Source organism: Sciurus vulgaris (genome assembly GCF_902686455.1).
Source record: "Sciurus vulgaris genome assembly, chromosome: 8".
Lineage (NCBI taxonomy): Eukaryota > Metazoa > Chordata > Mammalia > Rodentia > Sciuridae > Sciurus > Sciurus vulgaris.
Window position 1 is genome coordinate 140,774,582 of NC_136468.1, and position 23,293 is coordinate 140,797,874.

General features: G+C 43.0%; 1 protein-coding gene across 3 annotated transcripts in view; it reads right to left on the reverse strand.

Moving 5' to 3' along the window:
• The window catches only part of FBXW8 (F-box and WD repeat domain containing 8), a 102,383-nt gene that overhangs the window by 55,142 nt on the left and 23,948 nt on the right, over nucleotides 1-23,293 (reverse strand). For all 3 annotated transcript variants that reach the window (XR_013765713.1, XM_079151014.1, XM_079151013.1), the window contains 3 exons: nucleotides 19,126-19,290; nucleotides 15,460-15,548; nucleotides 3,492-3,649 (listed from right to left, as the gene is read on the reverse strand). Coding sequence is in view for 2 of the 3 variants with exons in the window: in XM_079151014.1 (XP_079007140.1) it covers nucleotides 3,492-3,649; nucleotides 15,460-15,548; nucleotides 19,126-19,290 (412 nt within the window). In the remaining variant the exon portion in view is untranslated. The remainder of the gene's footprint in view (nucleotides 1-3,491; nucleotides 3,650-15,459; nucleotides 15,549-19,125; nucleotides 19,291-23,293) is intronic.

The following is a 23,293-nucleotide window of genomic DNA, read 5'->3' on the forward strand; positions in this document are numbered from 1 at the left end:
TTAAAAATATATTCAGATACCATTTCTTACCAAGTTGATAAATACCCATAAGTTTGAAATATAATTCAATGGTAAAACTGAGAAAATGGGCAGTCTCACACCTTGCTGGGAAGAGCACAAACTAGCATAACTCCAATTGCATTTACACTTTAACACAGAAACCACTCCTCTGGGGAACTATCCTCCTGCCCCCATCTGAAATGTATATCTGTACCAAGTTTCCCACCACGGTACTGCTCATAACGGCGAACAACCAGACGCAACGCAACTGTTCCTCGACAAGCTGAAGTGCTTACACACTATGGGATGCCATGCATATGTAAGGAGGGGGCCTTTCTCTACACAGACAAGGGCCATCTTTCAAGATATGTTACGGTATGAAAAAGCCAAGGCGTGCAAGAATGCATGGCAGCATGCTATCTTTCGTAAAAAGGAAAAGGTGTGAGGATTAAGAACAGACATTTATGTTTGCTTGGAATTGTAATGCCAATTCTGGAAAGATACAAAACAAAATATTTTTCCTTTAGAATGGAATGGACAAAAGTGGGTGAAAGCAGGAGTTCTCAATGTATAATTGCTAATATTATTTCGATCTTTGACTCCTAAAAATATATTAATCAAAATTATTAAATTACAAAATAAAATTCACCATCTAGAAAATTAAAATCACATAAACACAAAAACTATTTTCTAGAAAGCAACATAAACGAAGTCCATTTAAGAATAACTGACAGGGCTGGGGATATAGCTCAGTTGGTAAAGTGTGTGCCTTGCATGCACAAGGCCCTGGGTTCAATCCCAGCACCACAAAAAAAAAAAAAAAAAAAAAAAAAAAGAAGAAATGACAAAAAAAATCTGAAATACTTAAGAACAGGGTTATTTCCTTAGCCTTTCTTTTCAGTCAGGAAAGATAAAACCCAAAAGAAAATAAGCAATTTGCAGACAAAGAAACAGAGACAACTAAAAGCATAATGAAAAGGTGATCGCATGAACTTCTAACTAAAGAAAGGCAGACACGAAGAACAAGGAAATGCCACTTTCACCTATCAGACACAAGGAAAGTCACCCTCACACAATTCTGTGAGACTAAACTGGTGAAACCCTTCTGGGGAGCAATTTATGATGTTCATCCAAACATAAAACATGCCCAGTCGTCAACCCAGCAACCCGCCATTTACCCACACGCACACTCGCGTGAGTTCACTGTGGCATCTGTTCAAGGATACTGCTTGCAGCCTTGCTGTTTTCTCTTTTATTTTTGGTACCAGGGATTGAACCCAGAGGTGCTTAACCACTGAGCTACATCCCTAATCCTTTTTATTTTTTACTTTGAGACAGGGTCTCGCTGAATTGCTTAAGGCCTCACTAAGTTGGGGTTTGAACTCAAGATCCTCAAGCCTCAACCTCCAGAGCTGCTGGGATTACAGGTGTGTGCCACCACACCTGGCACAGCACTGCTTTTAATCACAGACTAAACAACTCAAACGCACATCAACAGGGGCCCTAACAGATCGATTCTAGTACAGCCACATAATGCAACACTACAGGACTAAATAAAGCAAGGTGCACAAAAGGGTAGCGAGCAGGCCTGCATATAGGATGAGAGAGGGCCTAGTGGCAGGGAAACAGCAGCACTCCAGCTTCTCTTCTGATGTGTTTCATATACATTTTTGCTGTCTGTATTTTAATTATGATTTTTAAACCTAGCATTTGAAATGTTTTGACAATCATTTGCCAAGGATTTACCAAACAAAATTAATTCTATCTGTTAATTCATATTTACTTTGTTCCCCAATATTTCTGTGCAACAGGGATGAGGGGGATGAAGACAATTCTAATTAAAAATATAAAACCAGGGCTGAGGGCCTAAGTGAGAGATAAGAATGCAAGCTTAGCATATGCCAAGCCCTTGGTTAAATCCCCAGCACCAAATGCACACACCCAACCAGCAGAACCCTCAAGCATCACCTCAAGCTGTATCTTGCAAGTTCAAATATGAAACAGGGCACAAATAAAATGGGTGCACAGTTCTGCAAGAGCCTCTGAGCTTGGCATTGCATAAACACCACTGCAACTCCCCAGCACAGCCTCGGACTCCCAATCATAGTTCTGGATTTACTATTGACTGCAACCTCAAACCTATTATTTAGCTGGCTTCTTTTTTTTGGCACTGGAGAGTTAAGTAAATCCTAACCACTGAGCCTCATCCACAGCCCTTTTTTGTATTTTATCTAGAGACAGGGTCTCATTGAGTTACTTGGGGCCTCACTATGTTGCTGAGGCTGGCTTTGAACTTGCGATCCTCCTGCCCTAGCCTCCTGAGCCACTGGTATGACAGGCATGTGCCACCATGCCTGGCTTTGCTGGCTCCGTTAGGCCTGTTTCCCTGTTGATAGAATATGTGTGTAACCATTCATGTGTATGTGTCAGGAAGAAGTTGCTAGATCATTCTAAAACATATAGCTTAAAAGTGATATGACTTTCATATAAGTGTTCATTTAAAAAAATGCACCAAAAAAAGGCTGAAAAGACAAGAATCTATTAATTGTGCCTTCTAACATCAAACCAAAAGAATTCACAGTGCTAAAATAATAAAACAAATATTTAAGGTCCAGACCTAATTTTCATTTTTAAATGGCATATGGATAAAAAATGCCCATTAGCTATTTTAGTTTTGTCCTTCTGAGGAAACTGACAATATTACGCTGACTATGAAGATTTGCCCTGGTGCCCTGATATGAATACTAACATTCTGAAATACACTGTGGTCTACCTTTCAGGCAAGAAGGGAAATAACAGCTTTTGGAGATTCAGAGTTTCCAACAAAATGGAAGTTAGGGGCATGAGTGGTGGGCATATAGGATATCATGACCACTGAAATTATTATTCCTATTAGCTAGAAACTGTCGAGTGTTTCATTACTTCTGTAAAACTAACTTTGACTATTCTTGCCTAGTTCCCTAAACCCACAGTTGCTCACACACAAAAGGAATCCTCTCAGTGCCAGAGGGTCAACACATTGCCATCAAAAATCTTGTATGATATGTAAGTGCCAGGAAAAGGTAGGCACTGATAGTTATTTTTCTATTTCCATATTTGTCAATAGATTATCTATGCTATCCCCTTATCGCTATTCCTTTTGGACTGAGCAGAGGCTAAAGGAAAAGTAGGCCAAGTATATTTAATATTTTACACCAAACAAGTTATTTGCTTAAGATGCTTGGCCAGCCTCATCGTGTCTGGCACTAACACCCAGCCCGACAGTTCCAGTAGGAATCAAACACCGGTTTTAATGGGTGCTGTGTTCCAATGCCTGCTAACGCACTGAGGGCTCCTCGCCAGCTTCTTCACATAAAGGCCGGAGTGAGTGTGTGTGTGCGCGTGTGTGTGCCCACGTGTGTGTATGGAGGATTACAGGGGAGCCAGCCACAGCTGCTTAATTTTTGTGAAGCTTTTTTTCCCTTCAGAGGGAGGAGGGCTGTGTTACTTACCATCCTCATAAGCTGCCACTGCCAGCGAGCTGTTGATCCTCACAAAGGAGACATATGGCTGCATTCCAGGCTCGTCCTCCTCATACTCTGATTCCAGGAAGGGGGCCACATAGTCCCAGGTGCGGGTGTCCCACACCCTCACATCCCCTGATGTATATCTGGAAAAGAAGGATGCACTTGGTTCCAAAAGAGGATCGGAGAGAAAACGGGGAGGGCCTCAAAACAACAGGGAGCGAGATCTGGACGGCAGGGAACACTCCCGTGACGCTGCTTGGACGAGCAGCTCCAACGCGGGAAATGTCAACTGGATGACAGAAGGCTATGAACACTGCTCATGTTCTCACAGCACAATGGGGACAATTTCAAACCAGAAACTATAATAAGAAAGTGGGCATCACAATCTCCTTGCTTCCCCTTTTACACTGTTAGAACCAATCTGTCACCGAGAGTTCTCCGGCTAAAGGGCTCACTAGCAGAATCTGTAGGAGCAAAGAGAACTCCACACACACACACACACACACACACAGATGCTGCTGGGATACTGAGAACTGATGGTCTTACAGGCGCAAGCTTTCTAATACTTCATTCATGCATCAGATCTGACTGATTAAAGTCCCTAAAGACTAATTGATTTGCTGAAACAATTAAATCTTGCCTTTAGCAGCCAGACAGTGCTGCCTTCTCTTGAAACACTCTTGTTGAAATGCACACTGGTCATGCCCACTTAGAAAACAGGAGCACGCGCTCTGTCCTGTCCCTACTGCCACTCCCACAAATCACCCTCCCCCTCAAAGCCAGGCAGGGGGAACCTGCCTAGACAGGAGGCCAGAACGCTAATGATGAGGGGTGCTCATCTCACCTGCCACTGAGGTTTTTTTTTTTTTTTTTTTTGAGGTACCAGGGGTGCTTTCTGTGAGCCACATCCCTGGCCTTCTGATTTTGTTTCTGAGACAGGGTCTCTAAGCTGCCAAGGCTGGCCTTGTATCTTGCAGTCCTTCTGCCTCAATCTCCTGATCTGATGGGATGACTGGCATGCACCACAACACAAGGCCTTGACACGGGCTTAAGTTCTTTCTTTCTTGGTTCTGGGGACTGAACCCAGGGGTACTTAACCACTATGCCACATCCTGAGTCCTTTTTTATATTTTATTTAGACACAGGGTCTCACTAAGTTGCTGAGGCTGGCTTTGAGCTCGTGGCCTTCTTCCCTCGGCCTCCCCAGCTGCTGCGGTTGCAGGCGTGCACCACTGTGCCCAGCCTTATTTAAGTTCTTTAGGTCTGCTATACAGGGCCGATGCCACGTGTGGAACAAATGGCAGGGGTTAAGATGGAAGTGCCTTTGATGAGCCCACATCACAGAGCGAGGCAGGTGATTTGAGGAGGTTCAGTTCTCCTAAGACCCGAGCCTTTCATTGGTCCTTCAAGGTTTCACTGTGGAACTGAACAAGATAACCTCTGAGGTCTGTTTAACCACTGAAAACTATGGCACGACACGTGTGTGAAGCAGCCACAGAAGTTCAGCATCGGTTGAGATTTTTAAGTAAAGAAACAAAGCATACTCTGAGTTGGGAGTACTTTGTTTATATTTAGTAATATTTCCCCGAAATTATCACTCTAAAGTAAATGTAATACAAAGGCTGTCCTGTCACACCAGTCCCCACCTGAGGACAGGGTCTGGAGAGCACAGGTGACAGCCAGAGCTAAACAGGACAGATGGGCTGTCTAACACGGGCCTACTGCCACTGTGGCCACCGAAGTGCTCCCAGAAACAAGCACCTCATGTCGCAGACATCCACAAGCCTGTGATGACCAAGCAAGGGAGGATGTGGAGACGTCCCTGGCCGAAGCACAGCCCTGGGCTTCCAGGCTCTCCAGGCAGCTGGGCACACCACCTCTCCCAACGTGTGTTGTGAACCCAACACAAGAACACACAGTCCACACCCCACCGCATCCAAACACCAGGCTCAACCTGACTCCCCGAGATGACTCGGGATGTTCTCTGGAGTAAGGCCACTTGTTTAGCTCCAGAGACACTGAGCTTCTCAAGAGTATGAATTCCTAGACTGTGATTAGATCCTTCAGATTAAATTCTGTGTAAAAGGAGCCGGTCAGTTCGGGAAAGAAAGGTGAGAGGATGGCACCGTCTTTCAGAAACACAGGAAGGCAAGTGAGAGAGAAGAGGGAGTTTAGGAGATAGGGATCATGGATCTTTGAGGAGAAAAGAGCGCACAGCCGGCTCAGCACAAACTTCCTTAGCCGTGGTGGTTCTGCGCCTCACCTCACCCTCAGCTCCACTGCTCCCAGGTGGCGCCTCTGGGGGCACAGTGGGAGGTGAAGGGTGTGCAGGACAGGATTTCAGTGGCCAGAGCTCCAGCACCGCCCCCCACATCAGTCAGCCCCCTGACACAAAGAGTAACAGCAAAGCAACAACAAAACTGCAAGACAGGGAAAAAAAAGAGAAGAAAAGAAAAGAAGTGGGGGGACTTTATCTTCCCCATCAGACAGAAGTGAACGGTGAGAGACTGTTTATATCCCATTTCAGGGGAAGAGGAGAGAGGGAGGCCAGGGATCCCAGGGAGAAGAGTGCTCTGTTAACATCTAAGAAGGTGGCTCCTGAGCCTTTTCTTCCCTAAAGGAAGTTGTCCTGCTTAGGATGTGACCCTGCAGATCTAAAATAAACACGTGCTTTCTTCCAAAGGTTTCAGCTCACTGGCACTCGAGCCTATGCCCAAATTCCTTATTTTGTCAATGTTATCATGGGTTCCCAGGTCACTGGTATGAAAACAGAGAGGCCCCTTCAACACCTCATTTGCCACGATGCACCATGGCCAAGCTCTTTCTGTTCTCCTTCCTAAAGATGTCCAAATCCCGCAACACTCCCAAATGTCAGAGTCCCCCTGCATCTGAACCTTCCCCACCTTCAATCAACCCTGCATATGTCAAGCCCTCCAAAACACCAGCATTCATGAGTCATTCTTCTGGAAACACTGCCAGCTTCCCCAGCCCTCTATGCTAGAGCAGGTCCCCCCTATGATCCACCTTGCTAGCAGCATGGACTTGTCTCTCATGGCAATTATGTGGTGATCACCTAACTGTTCCTCTTCCTACTCACCTCTAAATGTCTGAGGTCAGGGCCTGGGTCTTGCTCACAGCTATATCTCCATCAAGAAGAACAGTCAGACTAGAACAGTGCTTGACACTCAGGAGGTCTTAGGCCAAATCTCACCTCTGAACATCTTACTGAATGAAGTAGGAATCGCAGGGCCTTCTAAACCCCAAGCCAGCCCCTGCCCTGCTCCCCACGACATCTTCTACTCTCCTCTCACAGTACCAGCCTCCAGACAAGGTTCTCAGCACTCATGAGACTTTCTATAGATACTCATTTAAATTAACTGCATTTTTCAAGTTCACAGAGCATGAGAATCACATAAATGTTTGGCTACAAGATGACTCAGGAGGTGAAACAGAAGACTCTGTCTCTTTATTGAAGAGAATGGAGAATAAACATTGTATTTTGCAGGTACTGAGCGATGACTCGGCAGTGGGCCCTGAAGCCTAACACAAGTGAAAGAACGGCAGCAAGGGAGCAAGACTTGGTGCTCGCGAGCACACACTCAGATGTTTCCAGCACTGCAGAACCCTGGTTGGGGCCGAGGGGCCGGATCTAAAGGCACTTAATGCTGGCCAGGAGAAGCAAGAACAGATACCGAATGGAGGTAGGGGGAAAAGGCTGATTTTTCTCCAGAGCTCCAGATGTCTTTATTGCTGCCTAATGACAATTACACTCAACCAATTAAGACACCACTATGATAGCTGCATTGTCAGTGAGCCTTTGGACCCCAATGTTGATGGCTCTAATTAGTGTCTGCAAAGTACAACTACAACTAATACATTAGCTGATGTAAGAACACTAAAGAAAAACTGAAGAAAGAAGCCTTTCCACAAGAGCAAACATGTGCCCCAGCCCATGGCACAGACCAGTGACACAGAAGCTGTGTGCTTTCCCAGTCCTTCTCATGCTTGGCAAGACTGAGTTTACCTCTAAATAAATAGGTCAGGGACCACAGCTGATTTTTTGTTGAAAGAATGAGAGCAGAGCCTCTCCCAAGCTTGGCATGCCAGAGCCAATAGCCAATTTAAAATGATTTACCACCCAAGAGCTTTCATTAACTAGTAAGTGTCCAATAAGCAGACTACTTCTTTGGACTAAGAGGACAGGAGAAAAAGAAGAAATTCTGTGCAGCTAAAAATAACCGTTAGCTTTCCTTCTCGTGTGAATATCAGCAGGGCTTCCATTTTGCTTCCAGGTATCAGCTCCTATTTGCTAAAAACAAATTTGTTCATGGCTCTTCGTAAAGGTGCAGTGGGGAAGAAGAGTGTGTTTTGATTTAAGAATGCTGAGAAGTAAGGTTAAGTGACTTACCCAAGGTCACAAGAAACATTTTAGTGGCACAGTTGGGATCAAATGTGCCCAGGTTTTTATCAATCCACTGCTTAGCCAACAAGCCACTCTGCCTCCTCAGATGACAGTGTCTTTAAACAAATACTGCTTTTAAGAGCCATCTCTATTTAAATGCAATATAAGGAATTTATCGTTTTCAATACTGTGACTCAACCTTGCAGGACATAGCCGCTAACCCTAACCCATCGATTTACCACTGTACTTCAACTGGAAGGGGAGCAGCCAGCACAGAAGCTTCATCAGCTGGTAACAGGAATGTGCGGTGGGGCAGATCAAGCTGCCATACCTGCTTCACAGGTACGCAGAGAACGGATGGTAACACCTGACCCTTTACAGGATCATACTCATGCAGTCACCCTCAAGGAAGTCCCAGTTCTATCTGATCCTGTGCCCACTGCAGCTTCAGGCCAGGAACAGTAAATGATTTCTTTTGTGGGTTAAGAAAAAAAAAAAAAAAAAAGTAGTGATTACCTAGAGTCCTATATTGAGAAGGATTCTAAAGTTGTATCCCACCCAGCTGACCAGAAAAATAAATGCGTAGTGAGTTATTAACAACCATAATTGGTTCAGGAGAGAGAAAGGGCAGCCTCCCTGCCCCAACCCCACCATGTCCTGGTCACCTCTCCAGACTCAACTGAAAAGTCACTTCCCAGGAGGGACCTGGCCTGAGGCTGAGTCTGTACAGGTGCCCCTCCCAGTGTGCTCTGGTGCCCGGCTCTTCCCCATCCTGTCCACTCCCTGGTTGAATCCCGTCAGCCTACATGCTCCTCATGAGTGAGGAAAGGACGTGCAGATCTACAGGTGCTGATGCTGACTGAATGAAGGGACCTACTGACTCAGCCTAGAATCTGGAAGTGGCTTAAAGCCTGCTGAGCAATTAGGCAGAGGCCCCTAAAAGTGCAGTACCCACATTCCAAGAGACACTTAAGCCCTTGACATGAAGAGGTTTTAAGAACTATTTACTTGTTCCATACTTTCTTTAGTAATACCGAAGATTACGGAGCAACGAAAGCAAGAGTATTTACTATTTTATATAAAATATGACTGTGTTGTATTATGCAATTAACAAAATGAACTCAATCCCACGGAGCAGAGTTGTTCTGCAGAAATGCACTACAGCAAACATCGAGTACAGCTGAGATGCATCAATTGAAAAGTAATGAACATCTTAATGGACCTTACGAGATACATGCACCACACACTGAAAACTGTTTCCATACATCTTGGTTAATCACAATCAATAGAGTCAGAGTCGATGATGATTATGCAGTTACTGTAGCTGTGGCCCTTCCTTCTATTCCTTGGAGAAGCAGAGATGGATAAATGCAGCCATGAGTTCACCAGTATTTATTAAGGATATTCTGGGGCTCCTTCATTAAAGATATAATAAATGCAATGCTCTACTCAAGTCACTTATCAATATCTTACCTCAGACTTATTTACTAGAAGAGCAAGTATACCTCACAGAAGAAAATAAATAAATAAAAATAATTTTAAAAAGAGGTCCCTAATGGGTAATGATGAATTCCTTATGGGAAACAGTCCAGTGTCATAATAAGCAGCAGCATAAAATGCACACGAAACAAGGTTGAAAGGAAAACTAAAGAGAAATTGTTTTCTGAGAAGGCGAAAGCTAGAAAGCATGTCCTGAGTTAAGTATAAACATGGGTGACATTTATCTAACACAACTTCATCCCAAGCTGCATTTACAAAGCGTCTGTTATCTCAAGAGCCTCAGGACAATCCACAGGCATTACAAAACTAGCAGTTTGTTAGGAACAAAAAATATTTTAAAATTCAGGGTAACTATATACTATTTCACATAGAAGTCTCTATTAATACTTTGGAATGCCACGTGATCCATATAAACGTACATTTTCAATTCCTGAGAAAAATGGAGGAACAAAATGGCCAAAAGTATTCTAAAAGTTACTTTAGATGACTATTTTTAAATTAATATTTCCTAATAGTTCTTAATTGTAAAATAATGATAAAATTGTAAATGACAGAAGTATCACAAGGCAAACTAAAGCAATCAAAGATCCAGATAGCAAAGTCAATCCCCAATAATGCCAAAAAAAAAAAAAAAAAAAATACATATTGAACTGGGTCATGCCTGGCAACCAAAGCAACAGCCAGAAATTCATCAGGTTGCGGAGCAGGGATGGGGAGTGGCTTCTGTAGGCACACCTGCCTCAAAGGGAATGAGACAAAATGGGACAACTGAATATTTTTAAGGAAAGAAGAGAGCTAATATTTTGCAACATTAAATAATACAATTTTCCCTTGAACTCCATTTGGTAGAGGAGAAACCTGAATACACAGTGATCCAGTAAAGGCAGGAGCTGATGCTGAAAAGGCAGATCACAGCAGCAGAAAGCCAGGGGAAAAGCATCCAGGAATATTAGGAAAACCTCAACCATATAGGTTGCTTAATAATTTTTTAAGCAAAAGAGGGGAAACTGATCCTCTACTGTGAAAAGAAAAAATGGGTTTTCTTATACAAACTGAAATGCTCCAGATGTATGATCTTAAGTGACATGAGGAAGGAGTTTATTGCAAAACACCACCATACTCCTGGGCATCTGATAAAAGCTTCTGGTGAGCTAATAGCTTAATGGCAGCAGAGCTGGCACAGGGCCTCCAAGGAGCCCAAAGCCTGCCTTTCTCCCCAGGTTTACCTGGGAAGCTCTCCTTCACTAGGTGGCTCTCCTTCACTACTTATGGCAAATCCTCCCTGACACCCCACCACCCACCCAAGTCTTGTGCTGTGACCTTCCTGAAATCATGATGTCATCTGTTTGCAACTTGTAACTTCCAGAGTGCAAATGGAGAAAAGGAGAACAGTCCAAGCATCGCAAAACAGAACAGGAACATTGTCATCCCCCCTTTTCTTCTATTCTTTTTCCTCAATGATAAACATGTCATTTTATTTTATTTTTGGTGTTGGGGATCAAAACCACGGTTCAACACATGCCAGGCAAGTGCTCTACCACTGAGCTACACCCAGCCCCAATATATAATTTTTAAAACATTTATTCTAAATGCTATCACCATCAAAAACCAAAATACAATTTTTTTTTTAAAGGAGCATACAAAAGACATATTTCCTGATCTCTTTTTATCAAACAACTTTCTAGAAAACATTTCTTCTAAAATACAAGGAAAACACATACGAAACCTCACTAGCATTTCAGGGGGCCACCACATCACACAGGGAATGCAGACAGACACTGGGCTTTGATAGGCAGCTTATTCTGTAGTGATCGAAGACTACTAAATATCAATTCTCCCCAAAGGAAAGTCAATGCTATGTCAGCCACATCTGAAGGAACTTCCACTAGTTCAGTCATTTTCTGGGATGCTGCGTGTGGCTGTGAAGTGACCAGGCAAGGCCACAGAAAGGCCAGAGGAAGGACCAGGGACAGAGCGTAAGCAGGCCAAAGGTGGCTCAGAGTACAGCTCACAGAGGCCTGAGGAGTCTTCACTCCACGTATGCGAGGTCCCCATTTCAGGATGGATGCAGTCACCAAGATCCAACACTGCCCAGAGAAGGCCCTTTCTTTCACTGACTGAAAGATCACGGGTGACTTGGGAGGGCTCAGCATTTCTGGTGCTGACAGGAAGTAGGGGGCTCTATTCAGGAGCGAGCTTGAGGGATGGTTTGTGAATTTCAAACCAAACAGTTAAACTGGAAAGAAATTGAGGACTATGAAAGCATTTTAAAACAATTATTTAATCTGAAAAATCAAAAAAATTCATTTCTCTAAATCTAGTAGTCCCATTTATGGATTTTTAACCTTGGAATATAATCAGGAATGAAAGAATAATGGAAAAACTAAGTCTTTTACAATAGCATGTTTTACAATTTTCAAATATGTGGTCCTATAAGATTCTATGGTGTAGTGGTGTCAATCATCTTAGTTTGTGTATGTCCATTCTATAATATTAACCAACAAAACATTTCTCAAAACACATACCCTCATTGTTAAGCTATGTATGACTGTATAACAAAACACAGAAAATGACTTTAATGTCCACTATTAGGAGAATAAATGAGAAAATTAGGGCATAATTACTCAAGGAATTTTGCAACCAATCAAAGGAAGTAATGAAAAGTAACATAACATGAAAAAAATCTCATCAGTTTAGTGAGGAGAAAAAGGTCAAAGATGTAATAACGCAGGCTATATTATTTTTAAAAAATGTATAGGAAAACAGACTGAAAACCAAACCACACATACCAGAAATAACAACAGGGGTAAGTTATGTTACGTGGTAGGATTTAGGTGGCTTTCTCTTCTCCACTTTGCAACATTTTTGCAACCTAACATGATTTTACCTCCCGAATATTACTCTTAAAGAGAAAATAAACATGCAAGCCACAAAGGAAAAGCCAGAATGACAGAACTGTACAAAGGCTTGGGCTAGCCAACCAGGGCTGCGCGTGGAGGGCTCAGAAGCACCCGGTGCACGCTCGACCCGCCCTGCCAACTCACATGGAACGGGTGTTCTGGGCTGGATCAGAAGTTCCTTCCAGGTTTAAAATCATATGATTTCTTTTTTTAAGTGGAAACAACTAAGAAATTAGAGAACAAACAAGAGAAAACATTCATTCTCCAGTTCCCCATGTAAAGGAGTACATAAGTGGTGGGGGAGGGCCCTCTGCGTGTTAAATGTGTGTGCTTATTTCAACAAAATAGTGCACGAGCACTAGGAAGCACTTCATGAAATATTACAGAGCACCCTAGTTAAGATGCTCCAAATCACGGAAGAAAATCCATGGCTGTGAAGTTCAAAGTGATTTCTGAGTGAAAGAACAATAAAAAACAACACTGAGACCATCAGGCTGCACGAGTAGCTGTGCTGCTGCAGATGACCCCTTGTCCAGGTGCCCCGAGAAGAGTGGCACCAGTGCAGGGCAGCCACCAGGCCGGAGGAGCGCGGGCCTTCACGATGGGACTGGGTTTCTTTTCAGGGTGGTGAACATGTTCTGGAATTAAGGCAGTGGTGTCAGCTGCACGATCTTGGGAGTTTATTAAAAATCACCAAATTTTCCACTTTGAAGAGGTGAATTTTATAGTATATGAATTACACCTCCATTTAAAAACAAAGATGTGATCAGAGATGACTAGAACAGTGTGGAAAAAACCCAAAGTGCACTGTGGAAGTAATGAGGACAAAGGTAGACTGGAAACAAATGTCAGTGAACTCCGAACATCAGGAAAAGATAACTGGAGATTATTCATAAGACAGGGAAGCAAAGACTCTTGGACAAAAGAATGGAAGATCAAAAGCTTTAGAAATGATGCCTGCACATGGTTGGCAAAGCGAGCGTAGGTGGCGGGGGCCACGTCCACATGACAGGTGCTCCACCATCTGTCAGTGAGTTCCTGAGTGAACAACTACAGTTCCTCTGGTTTTATGTGAAAAGAAGAGAAGGAAGAACCAAGACTGGGTCAACTGTGAGTCCAACTGCAAGAAAAGTTAGACGAGGCCTATGCAACTTGACTCCAAATCAAGAATATTTACACAGAGAACCGAAAAGATGGAAAGAAGCAAGAGATGCTGCAAACCTTTGCTCTCCACCAATTATATGAAATATACTTAGGTTTAAATGAAAAAGTGGTTTATAGTTACATAAAACTAAGCCTGTGAACAGATTCCACTTGTATAAAAAGAAAAAAGGAAAGGAAGTAGAGAAAGGAGAGGAACATAGGTAAGTAGGAGAAAAAGCAAGGTGAGGCAGCATGTCTCTTTAAGAGCTCCTTGGAGATGCACACTGCAGAGGGCCTGGTGAATACAACATGGATTGGGAATGAGGTAACCACAACACCATCGTCTCAAATGAAAAGGGAGTCGAGAGCTGACCCAGAAAACAAGCATCGTAACCACCAGATAAAATTTTAATGATAAACATGAGATGCTCTACATACAAGCAAGATTGAAGGATCCCATGCTAAGCCATCAACATGAGGTTCTTAGAGGAGCCATGAGTTGCTGTGAGGAGCCTCTGTGCTCAAGTTTCATCTTATCGATCCTCAAAACTCTGCCATCGCTGGGCTTTGTGCTGCCTAATCTGCAGAGCTGAATAGACCTCCAGGGAGCAGGGAGGCAGGGACAGAAGGACTGGCACCTGGCCTCAGAGACCACCGCCAGATAAGGAAGTCATCACTGGCTCTCAGGATGAAAGTCTCTCCTTTATTTTTAATCTCTTTTTGGACTGTTTCAGTCCAATCTCTGCATTCTGTCCTCAAGCATCTTCTTAAACAATGATATAAATACCTTACACAGCTGCCACCGATTCTCAGACCTGGGGAATGGAAGCGCCACGCACATCGTGAACTCTGAGGTCCACATTTCAGCACTAAGGGGCAGGAGCCTGGTGACCTCCTGAAAACTGGATGAACGGAATTCCAGATTTCTGATCCATTAATCTTTCTAAAAATAATAGTGTTACAGTTCTCCCAAGAAGGACATTAACCTCTAAATTACAGCCAGTGGAAAAAAAGCCAAAGGAAAGTGTCCCACCTGGGCATATCTTGTTTTAAAACAATTTTTCATGGGCATGGCATATCATAAAACATTTAAATAATCTATCTGGAATTTCAATTCAATAGTGCTCTTTAGGAAAGATTTTTTTTTTTTTTAAAGGAGAAGTCCAAGCCACTACTAGCTATTTAAGTCCAAAGTCGGTTTTTGGTTTTGGTTTCCTGCAGGCAGGACCTTCACTAAGGTGGCTCAGCCAAAACCCGTGCAGACTCAGAAGTTTAAAGGTTCTGGTCTTTACATTCTGGCATACGATTTGAGACAGTAAAAGCATACAATTCAAAGTTTACAACTGGAGACTACAGTTCAAGACACCTTCCTAATCCACAAAGAACATTGATCTTCTTATAGTTCATTAAAGAAATACATAAATGCACCTCTGTAGCAAACATGAAGAATTCATGAAAGTGGTTTTCGGAACAGAAGCCAAAGGAATTTACAGAAGCCAAAATTAAATTTCTCGGCCATGGAGACACATAAAAAACCTAGTTCAGGACAAGTTAAATAGCAAATATGTACTATGTGGTGGGGAAGGAAGATTACGTGTGGCCACAGCCCTTCCTATAATGAATGCCTCAGAACAAGAGAACAAGAACAGGACCTGATTGTGCCAACACTTATTATTCTTGCTTGACTTTTTTATGTCTTCATAAAACACAAACTGTTTGCCTTAATGAAAATCTAACATAACATGCCACCAGAGTGATTTAAAAGCTAGGAAAGACATATTGAGACAAATGAATCACAAATCTGCTCCACACTACTCGCTTCTACCCACTTTCTACTGAGCTCTCAAATCCTAGAGAACAGAGTCACAGAGGTTCTCCTGCTTACACACAGCTGTCACTGAGAAAGGTACATGCTCTCAAGGGAAGATAAGGTCACTGCTCAGAGGGCAGTCCTTGACAAATGACAGCTGTAAGATGGAGAGCAGTAAGTGAAAATGGCTTTGCTTACCCAGCAATGACAACGCCATCGTGAGAGTGCACATCGCATAAAACCGCATCAGGAACGTGTTCCAGCTCACTCACGGCACCTTTGCGATTCTGCGAGGAAAAGGGGGATGCAGTTTATACTATTCTTAGGGTGGCAGGAGATAAAGCACTTCACCTTCACCCACCTTCCGCAGAGGTTTTCTATGGTATGACTGCATTCAGGATACCTGGACATTCAAAGGGACAAAGATAGCAACTAACATCACGTCTGCATTACCACATACGTGAAAGCCACTGAACTAGAGGGCGGGGTCATGCGAGATGCTGGCCCTGTCCTCAAGGAGATCACTGAATATAAAGGAAGTATGTGCACATAAATAGCCACTATCCACAGTAAGCTGGCCAAATCCGTTGGTGATCACAAGTGTCAGAAAAAGTACATAAAGTATGTTTGAAAATTCAGTTCAGCAATGAGAAAGTACCTAATGACACTTTACCTGTTCACTCTTATAAACACTCTCAGAATAAAATGAAAAATGAAAACACTACATATCACAAAAGATAAAGATCGGGATGTGGAAAGGGAGAAGAAAGAAGATGGCATGTCTGACTGAGCTCAGAGGTTCCATGCAAAACCTAAAACTAAACTTAACCTAACCATAGTCTGTGGAGAGAGAGGGGAGGGAGTGTTATTTTCTACTGTGTGTGCTTCTGTGACTTTTTAATTCTTTTACCAAGATCATTTATTATTGATTCAAAACACATACTAAATAATTACTTTCAAAATAAAAATCAAGGGAATCTGTAGGGACATAGAATCTTTACATGTGGGAAATGGGACAGAGTGACAGTTAAGCCAAAAAGCGGGCATGAATACAGGAATTTTAAAATACAAGATGATCATAATTTTAGTTTTGCTGGTCTGGCCCACGATTAGATAGTGTGCCCAAGTGCGACATACAGTTCTTAGCATACAGTAAATACACAGTAGGTGGTAGCTACTAATATTATTGCTTATATTAGGGAAGACATGATGATATCCATCCCATTAAATCAACATTTATTAAGCAGCTATTCTCCAGAAACTGGGCAAGAGAATTTGCATGATGGTCATGACTTCATCTGAGGATCAAGCCCACAGCTGAGGGATAAAACTGCACACATCCAAGAGGAGCTCTCCAGCTTGTAGAGCTACGAGGAGGGAAGGAAAGATCTGGCCACAAAGAAGAAATGAAGAGCTTTTTTAAGGGAAAAAGTATTGAAAGAAAAGAAGAGGGCCTAAGATGAAGAGCTGTCTGCATTTGGCACTTACTCATGTCTGTCCTGTGATCTCTCCTTCTTGGACTCCAATCCCTCGCTGATATTCTAGTCATGGAGACATCCCAGAATGCCAGGATGGAGAAAAAGATCTATGCAAACCCCAGGAAGAGGAGCACGTGGCCCCCACACCTGCTTCATCAAACCACTTCCGGGCTGAACTGCAGGTGCAGGTAAGTTCATGCATTTAAAGGTCACCCCTATGCAGAGGGACCTGAGAACTCTGGATTCCTTCTGGGGTTTCCCCAGGCTTTGACTGAAAAGGTACCAAACCAAACCACCTGCCCAACCCATTCTAAAGTCTACCATAACCAGGGCAGGAACACTGTATCTGTGTGCAAAGGCTCATGAGTCTTGAGAGCCAGCTGTGCCTGGGCACTGAGCACGGCCTCCTCAACAGAAGGGCATCACACTTACGACTCTGCACACCCTGGCCTCGCTGCGCACAGCAGTGTTACTCTTCAGCCCATTCTGGATAGGAGGAAACGGGCACGCCACAGGTATGCAATTTGCCCTAATCTGACCTATTTTGATAAAGCATTCTAAAACTACTCTAAGAATCCCACCATGACATTTAATGAAAGAATCAGCATTTAAAATTTCACCCAAGTCGTTATTATTACCAGTGTCAGGAAAGGGGCCAGACACTCCAAACAGAAGTCTCCCTCACAGTCGGCCTATAGCACTGACCAGTTCACTCAATGGACGACCATTCGCTGGGCACATATGGTTTTGTGCTTGTTAGAGAAAAACAATAAACAGACATCCAGTTAAGTTGTGGAACTTGAAAACTGTTGTCTGGTGCCAAATGCTGTGAGGTGGGTCTTTAAGCACCTTCACTGCTGCCACCTCCAGCCCAAATGAGGTGGTGCTGCCAGCCTGCCTTGTTTCTTGGCCATCAAAGAGGAAGCAAAAAACTTAGCTGCCACTTTCTCTCTCAGGGTCTGACATCTCTGAATTCAGTCTAGGGGACACTGAGTACCTCCAGCTCTCACATTCATAACTCAAAGGATCCCTCCTTTCTGAACAGAAAGGCCCACATTAAGTCACCTCTCAAGCTTCTCCCGAACAGCAGCCCCTTCTACCAGGGTTAGACACTGCTCCTTGCCCTGGTTTATCTGAGTGGCTTTGTTTGTAACAACTTCCTGCCTGCCTCTCGTCTCTGTCTGTCCATCACAAGCAAGAGAGCTAATGGACCCCTCCAAATGAGCTTATTACCTTTGGTGGATGCAAACAGACACCATGGGGAGAGCATGACTTTCTTAGGGGTGGTGTCTTAACACCCTAAGAAAAAATACCTGTACTAATTGTCTTTAAAATGGCAGGTCTAACCAGGGGCAATGCTGCCCCCATGGGACATCTGGTAACATCTGGAGACATTCTGAACTGTCACAACTTGAGGGGAGGATGAGAATTATTATTATTGGCATCTAGTAAGCAGAGGCCAGGGATGCTGCTCAACATCCTGCAATGCACAGGACAGCCCCCGACAAAAAGAATAGGCTGGCCCAATTCACCAGTGCTGGGGCTGAGCAACCCTGAATTAGAGAGACACTGCTCTGACTAATGCTGCTAGAACTGCACAAGGCTGCCCCACCAAGCTTATCAGTCACTAATCAGATTATGAGGTGACTAGGGAGAGACACACACATAGGCAATATGTCACCATCAGTAATGAGCAAAAGGGTGTTCATCTTAAAGTCCATTAGGATCGACTTTTATGGGAGAGAAGAATGTGGTTCTCTCTTCTCTACTTGTGAACATCCAGTTTCCTGGGCAGGAAAGAAACGCTGCTGCACACCACCGCCTCGTCAGGCCGCACACGGCTCTAAGTAACATGCTTCTCGACAGTTATCCATGGAAACGCTTCTCTGTGCAAATTCTTAGCTGTGATCTAATATTTCTGTAGAGACTTTTAAGTGATAAATGCTAAGGCAGCAAGCCAGTGGGTTACATGAGGGAAGAGCAGACAGCTCTTAGAGATGTGCAATGATCTTCCTCTTACAGTTTCTAAAATGGCATTTGCAGCTCCTCTCTTGTGTGCTTCTGCCTTCTTGGACCCTCCAGGAAGGTGACAAAAGTGAGAGGGAGCTGTGTCAAGTATGACTCCAACAACCCTAACCAGCAGAGGGGAAGTGACAAGCAGCCCAACCTCAGCCTTCCTCTCCTGAATAGCGGGGAGTTGCTCCCAAATTTTGTCATTGAAAACAGGGGCAGATCTTCCAAGGGGGAACAAAACAGGCAAGTCATAGCATTGGAAGGGGCTACTCAGCACTCCCCTCTGCCTTTGCTTTTGGCAATTAACCTCAGGCTGCAACCGAAGGTTTGGACTCCTATTCTTCCACAGGTAAAGCTGCTGGCCGCTGCCTACCTTCCAGTTGGTCCTTAACATGTGTTCCTTGGCTCGGCACTCTTGGAAGATGAGCTTCCAGCAGGAATAATCCGAGATGCTGCTCTCGAGAAGGTGCCCTTCCTGCTGGCACAGCCGGTACCACAGCACCTCATCTTCAGCAATCACCTTCCACGTCTTGCTCACCTACAGCAGCAGAAGTGACACAAATGTCAAAATCTGCAATTAGAGAGGCCCCTTGCCTTCCAAAAATCAATCAACACCTATATTACTGCCCTGGGTTTATGGCAGTATAAAATGTCTCATTAACAAAACACTCCGAGGTGGAAAAAAATACAAGCAAATGTTTCCAGTTTTATCTTTCAAGATTTCAAAATTGTTGTACCACCATGTAATCTCACATTTTAGTCTGCTCGGTTAAATTATTATCTAACGAATGAGACAGAAAAAATGCACAAATACATAAAATGCAAAAAAATTAGGAACTTTACCATGGTAATTAGCTACATAATCATACATAGTTCTTCATAACAGAATTTCTACCTTTTACCAATAGCACTTGTATTTCTATCATATATAGTGGAAGACTGGCCTCTGAAATGAAAAGCTATAATAAAATTAATACCCAAAAGTCAAATCTCTGGTCATATAAAAATTCAAATTTATAAGTGAAAACTTAGATTTAAAAATATAGATTTTAAAAATATATTCAACACAAAACTCAAAGCTGTTCATCAGGGCTGCAAGATCTGGGAGAGAGCAATTAATGTTATGTTTGGCCTGAATCTCAAATCCCAACAGTATCCAGCGGAAATGGCTGTTTTAGCTATGTTTTGTTTTCCAACTCTAATTTAGGGGAATAATGGATTTACTTCATCATAGGATAATGTACAAGGTTGGCCAGATTGCAAAAGATGGACTCTGCTGGAAAGATGAGAGAGTGACCCAGCAGATCAACAGGATCTAGTCTGTGGTGCAAGCTAGTAATGCAGGATCAAGGGCTCAGTTGTCCATCCTGTGGCTGAAACTCACTCCTAATAAACTGAGTGGAAACCAGTGATTTGTAGGAATCTGTGCTCTTTAGCACTCCCTTGGGGCTAATTCATGAACCAGAGACAGGTAAGAAGAGAGAAGCATCAGAGTGAGAAAGTGTGCACGGCGTGCACATGGCAGGGTCTTAAGGGGTGCCTCAATGGATGAAGCACAAACAGGGAGACCATAACGTGTGCATCTCTGAAAATCTGCTCCTCCATAACACAGAAAGAATACTGCCTGAAATAGTCATAGAGTTAATGAAAGGCTTAAAACATTCTAAGGAGCATGTCTTCATGAAAAATGGCTAAATATCAGTAAGATCTGTGACTTAACTTGCACATAACCACTCTCCAGCTCCAGGGAAGCCTTGAAAATCAGCAGCCTCACAGTCAGGATACGGTAAAAAATCAGCAGCCTCGCAGCCACCGAGGAGCCAAGCAGGTTTAGATCTCCACAAAACTCCAATCCCCAAAAGGCTGTAACCATTTGGCCTGTCTGGCAGTTGGCTGGAAAACTATTCTCGAAGCTTGTCTTCATCGGACCTGACTGAGTGCTCTCACTATCCCACCTCCAGGGCGTTTGTTTAAAGCAATAAGTGTTAAGTAAGTTTAACACTACAGATGCCAGAGGAGGCACTGCCAGTTGGAGCTAACAAGAAGCTGACCAAAACACTTAAATTTTAGACAGACAGGAAAAAACTGAGGAATGAGACGTTCACAAGGTCTTTGGAAGTTTCTGATATATTCATTCCTGGGAGTCCAGAATGCCATGTGTATGTGCAGTACTGTGCACGTGCCCAGAAAAAAACCTGATGAGGCCCTGACCTCTCAATTCTGGCTGACATTGCTGCAGAGGCAAGAAGTGAAGGCTAAGGCAGAGTTGGAAATGGCTGGGAGGGTGAGATGGGGCCCCGACATACAAAGAGCACATGAGCACATTTAAGGAAGTCTGTCCAGTCACTAGCTAGCCAAGCACACTTCAGTGGTCATGGAGGATAAAGAACAGAGACTAGGGAGTTAATCCAGGCAAGTCACTTAACAAACAGCAGCAATTAAAAATGATAAATGATAGTAACAACAAGTTCTTCAGAGGTAGAAAAATCTGATTATCAGAGTTGCAACATTATTTTAAATGTCCAGTTTTTAACAAAAAAGTGTGAGACATTCAAAAAAACAGGAAAGTAGGACATATATGCACAGGAAAAAAAGTTCAATAGAAACTGCCCCTGAGGAGGTCTAGACAATAAATTTAGTAAACAGAAACTTTAGATCAGCTATTATAAACATGTCCAAAATACTAAAGAGAAGCACATCTGAAGAAATAAATAACAGTATAAGAAAAAGACCTTACCCTATAGAGAATATTGACAAAGAGACAAATTATTTTTAAAAAAACAGAAGTTCTGGAGTTGAAAAATATAGCAACTGAAACCAAAAAAATTCACTAGAGGGACTCAATAACAAATATGAACTGGTTGAAAAATGAGCAAATTTAAAGATAGGTCAACTGAGATTATCTAATCCAAGAAAGAAGAATTAAAAAAAAAAAAAAAAAACTGAAGAAAATGCACAAAGCCTCAGAGACCTGTGGGACACCAAGTATCCCAACACATGCAAACACATGAGGCTGCAGTAGTTTTTTGTGTCTGTTAGAATTAAGTAGATATTAATCCAAACTAGATTGTTTTAAGTTAAGACGTCCACTCAAAAACAAGCCAGAGAAAGAAACAGGGGATTAAATAGCATAATAGAATGCAGCCTATCTCAAAGTTTTTTGACTTTCCATCTCAAGCAAGCTGTATCAAAAATAACCATTATTATGCTTTATTCAACCAAAAGCAACACTGAACTTAACACTCTGATGGCACATTAAAGTTCTGGTTTTCTTAATTACGTATCTGCTGTACATGTGTGCATGAAAGGTCCACATGTGACAAACAGTCACATCATGCAAGTCACTTTCTTATAGGCACAGGCTGTGCGCTTTACATGAAACCCATAGCTTCAAAAGGGGCATAAATAAGTGGCAAAGCTTGTTATTTTTGACGTGTAACACTGTAGTGCTGAAGATGTAATGCTCAAGCCTCACCCGCCTTCGATGGTTTAGAAATGAAGAATCAGGAGGGCTTTGGAGGTCAACTGGGCACATCTCCTCACTGTGAGAAGTTTCTCACAGCTTCTATGGAGTAGAGGCAATCCCGGAATGCTTCTGTGGAGAGCTGACCTCCCAAATCATTCTGCTCTCTCACCAGGCGGTCTAACTATCAGAATGTGATTCCTCCACTGTGCTGATTTTGCCCGTGGCCCTGATTTTGCTCTTTTGATGAAGAAAGCAATTTAATCTTCCAACAGACACTCAAGTAGCTGAAGACAGTGATCACATAATCCTTTAGCCACTTCTTCACTGATCTAAATATGACCCATGTCCTTCAACTATTTGCCTATGACTAGTTTCCATATATATCACTATAAGCCCTAATAGTTGTGCATCTACAGAGTCCCTCTTCAAATAAGGTACTCAGGCCCAAAAAATCCCCCATATATGGTTGTCAAGTGCCACAAACAGAAGGATTTCATCAGACATTTAGGTATTTTGTTTTTGTTTTGTTTGTTTTTGCAGTGCTATGGATCTAACTCAAGCATCACACATGCCTGGCAAGCACCCTCCCACTGAGCCACATCCCCAGCCCTTTTTAGTTTTTTTTTTTTTTTTTTTTTGAGACAGGGTCTCAGTAAGTTGTTTTGGACCTCACTAAGTGGCTGAGGCTGGCTTTGAAATTGCAATCCTCCTGCCTCAGCCTCCCAAGCCACTGGGATTACAGGCACACACCACTGCACCTGAGTACACCTAAATTCTTAATTTTATAAACTTCTTATCCATATTAAGTGCCACCTCATTGCCTGTCCAATGTCCCTCAACATTTTAGCCCCCTCAGATCACCTCCGAATCCTGTCATTCATTGCACTAGCTACTTCTCCCATACATAAGTCCTCTGCAAAATATGATTTGTGGGCCTTCATGTCTTAATTATTTAAAAAAATTAACCAAGATGGGGCTGAAGCTGGACAGGGTCCTGTGGCAAACCACTGGAGCCCATCCCATAACTGACACGGATCCATTAAGCAACTCACCCTGGGCAAGGCCACAGCATCAG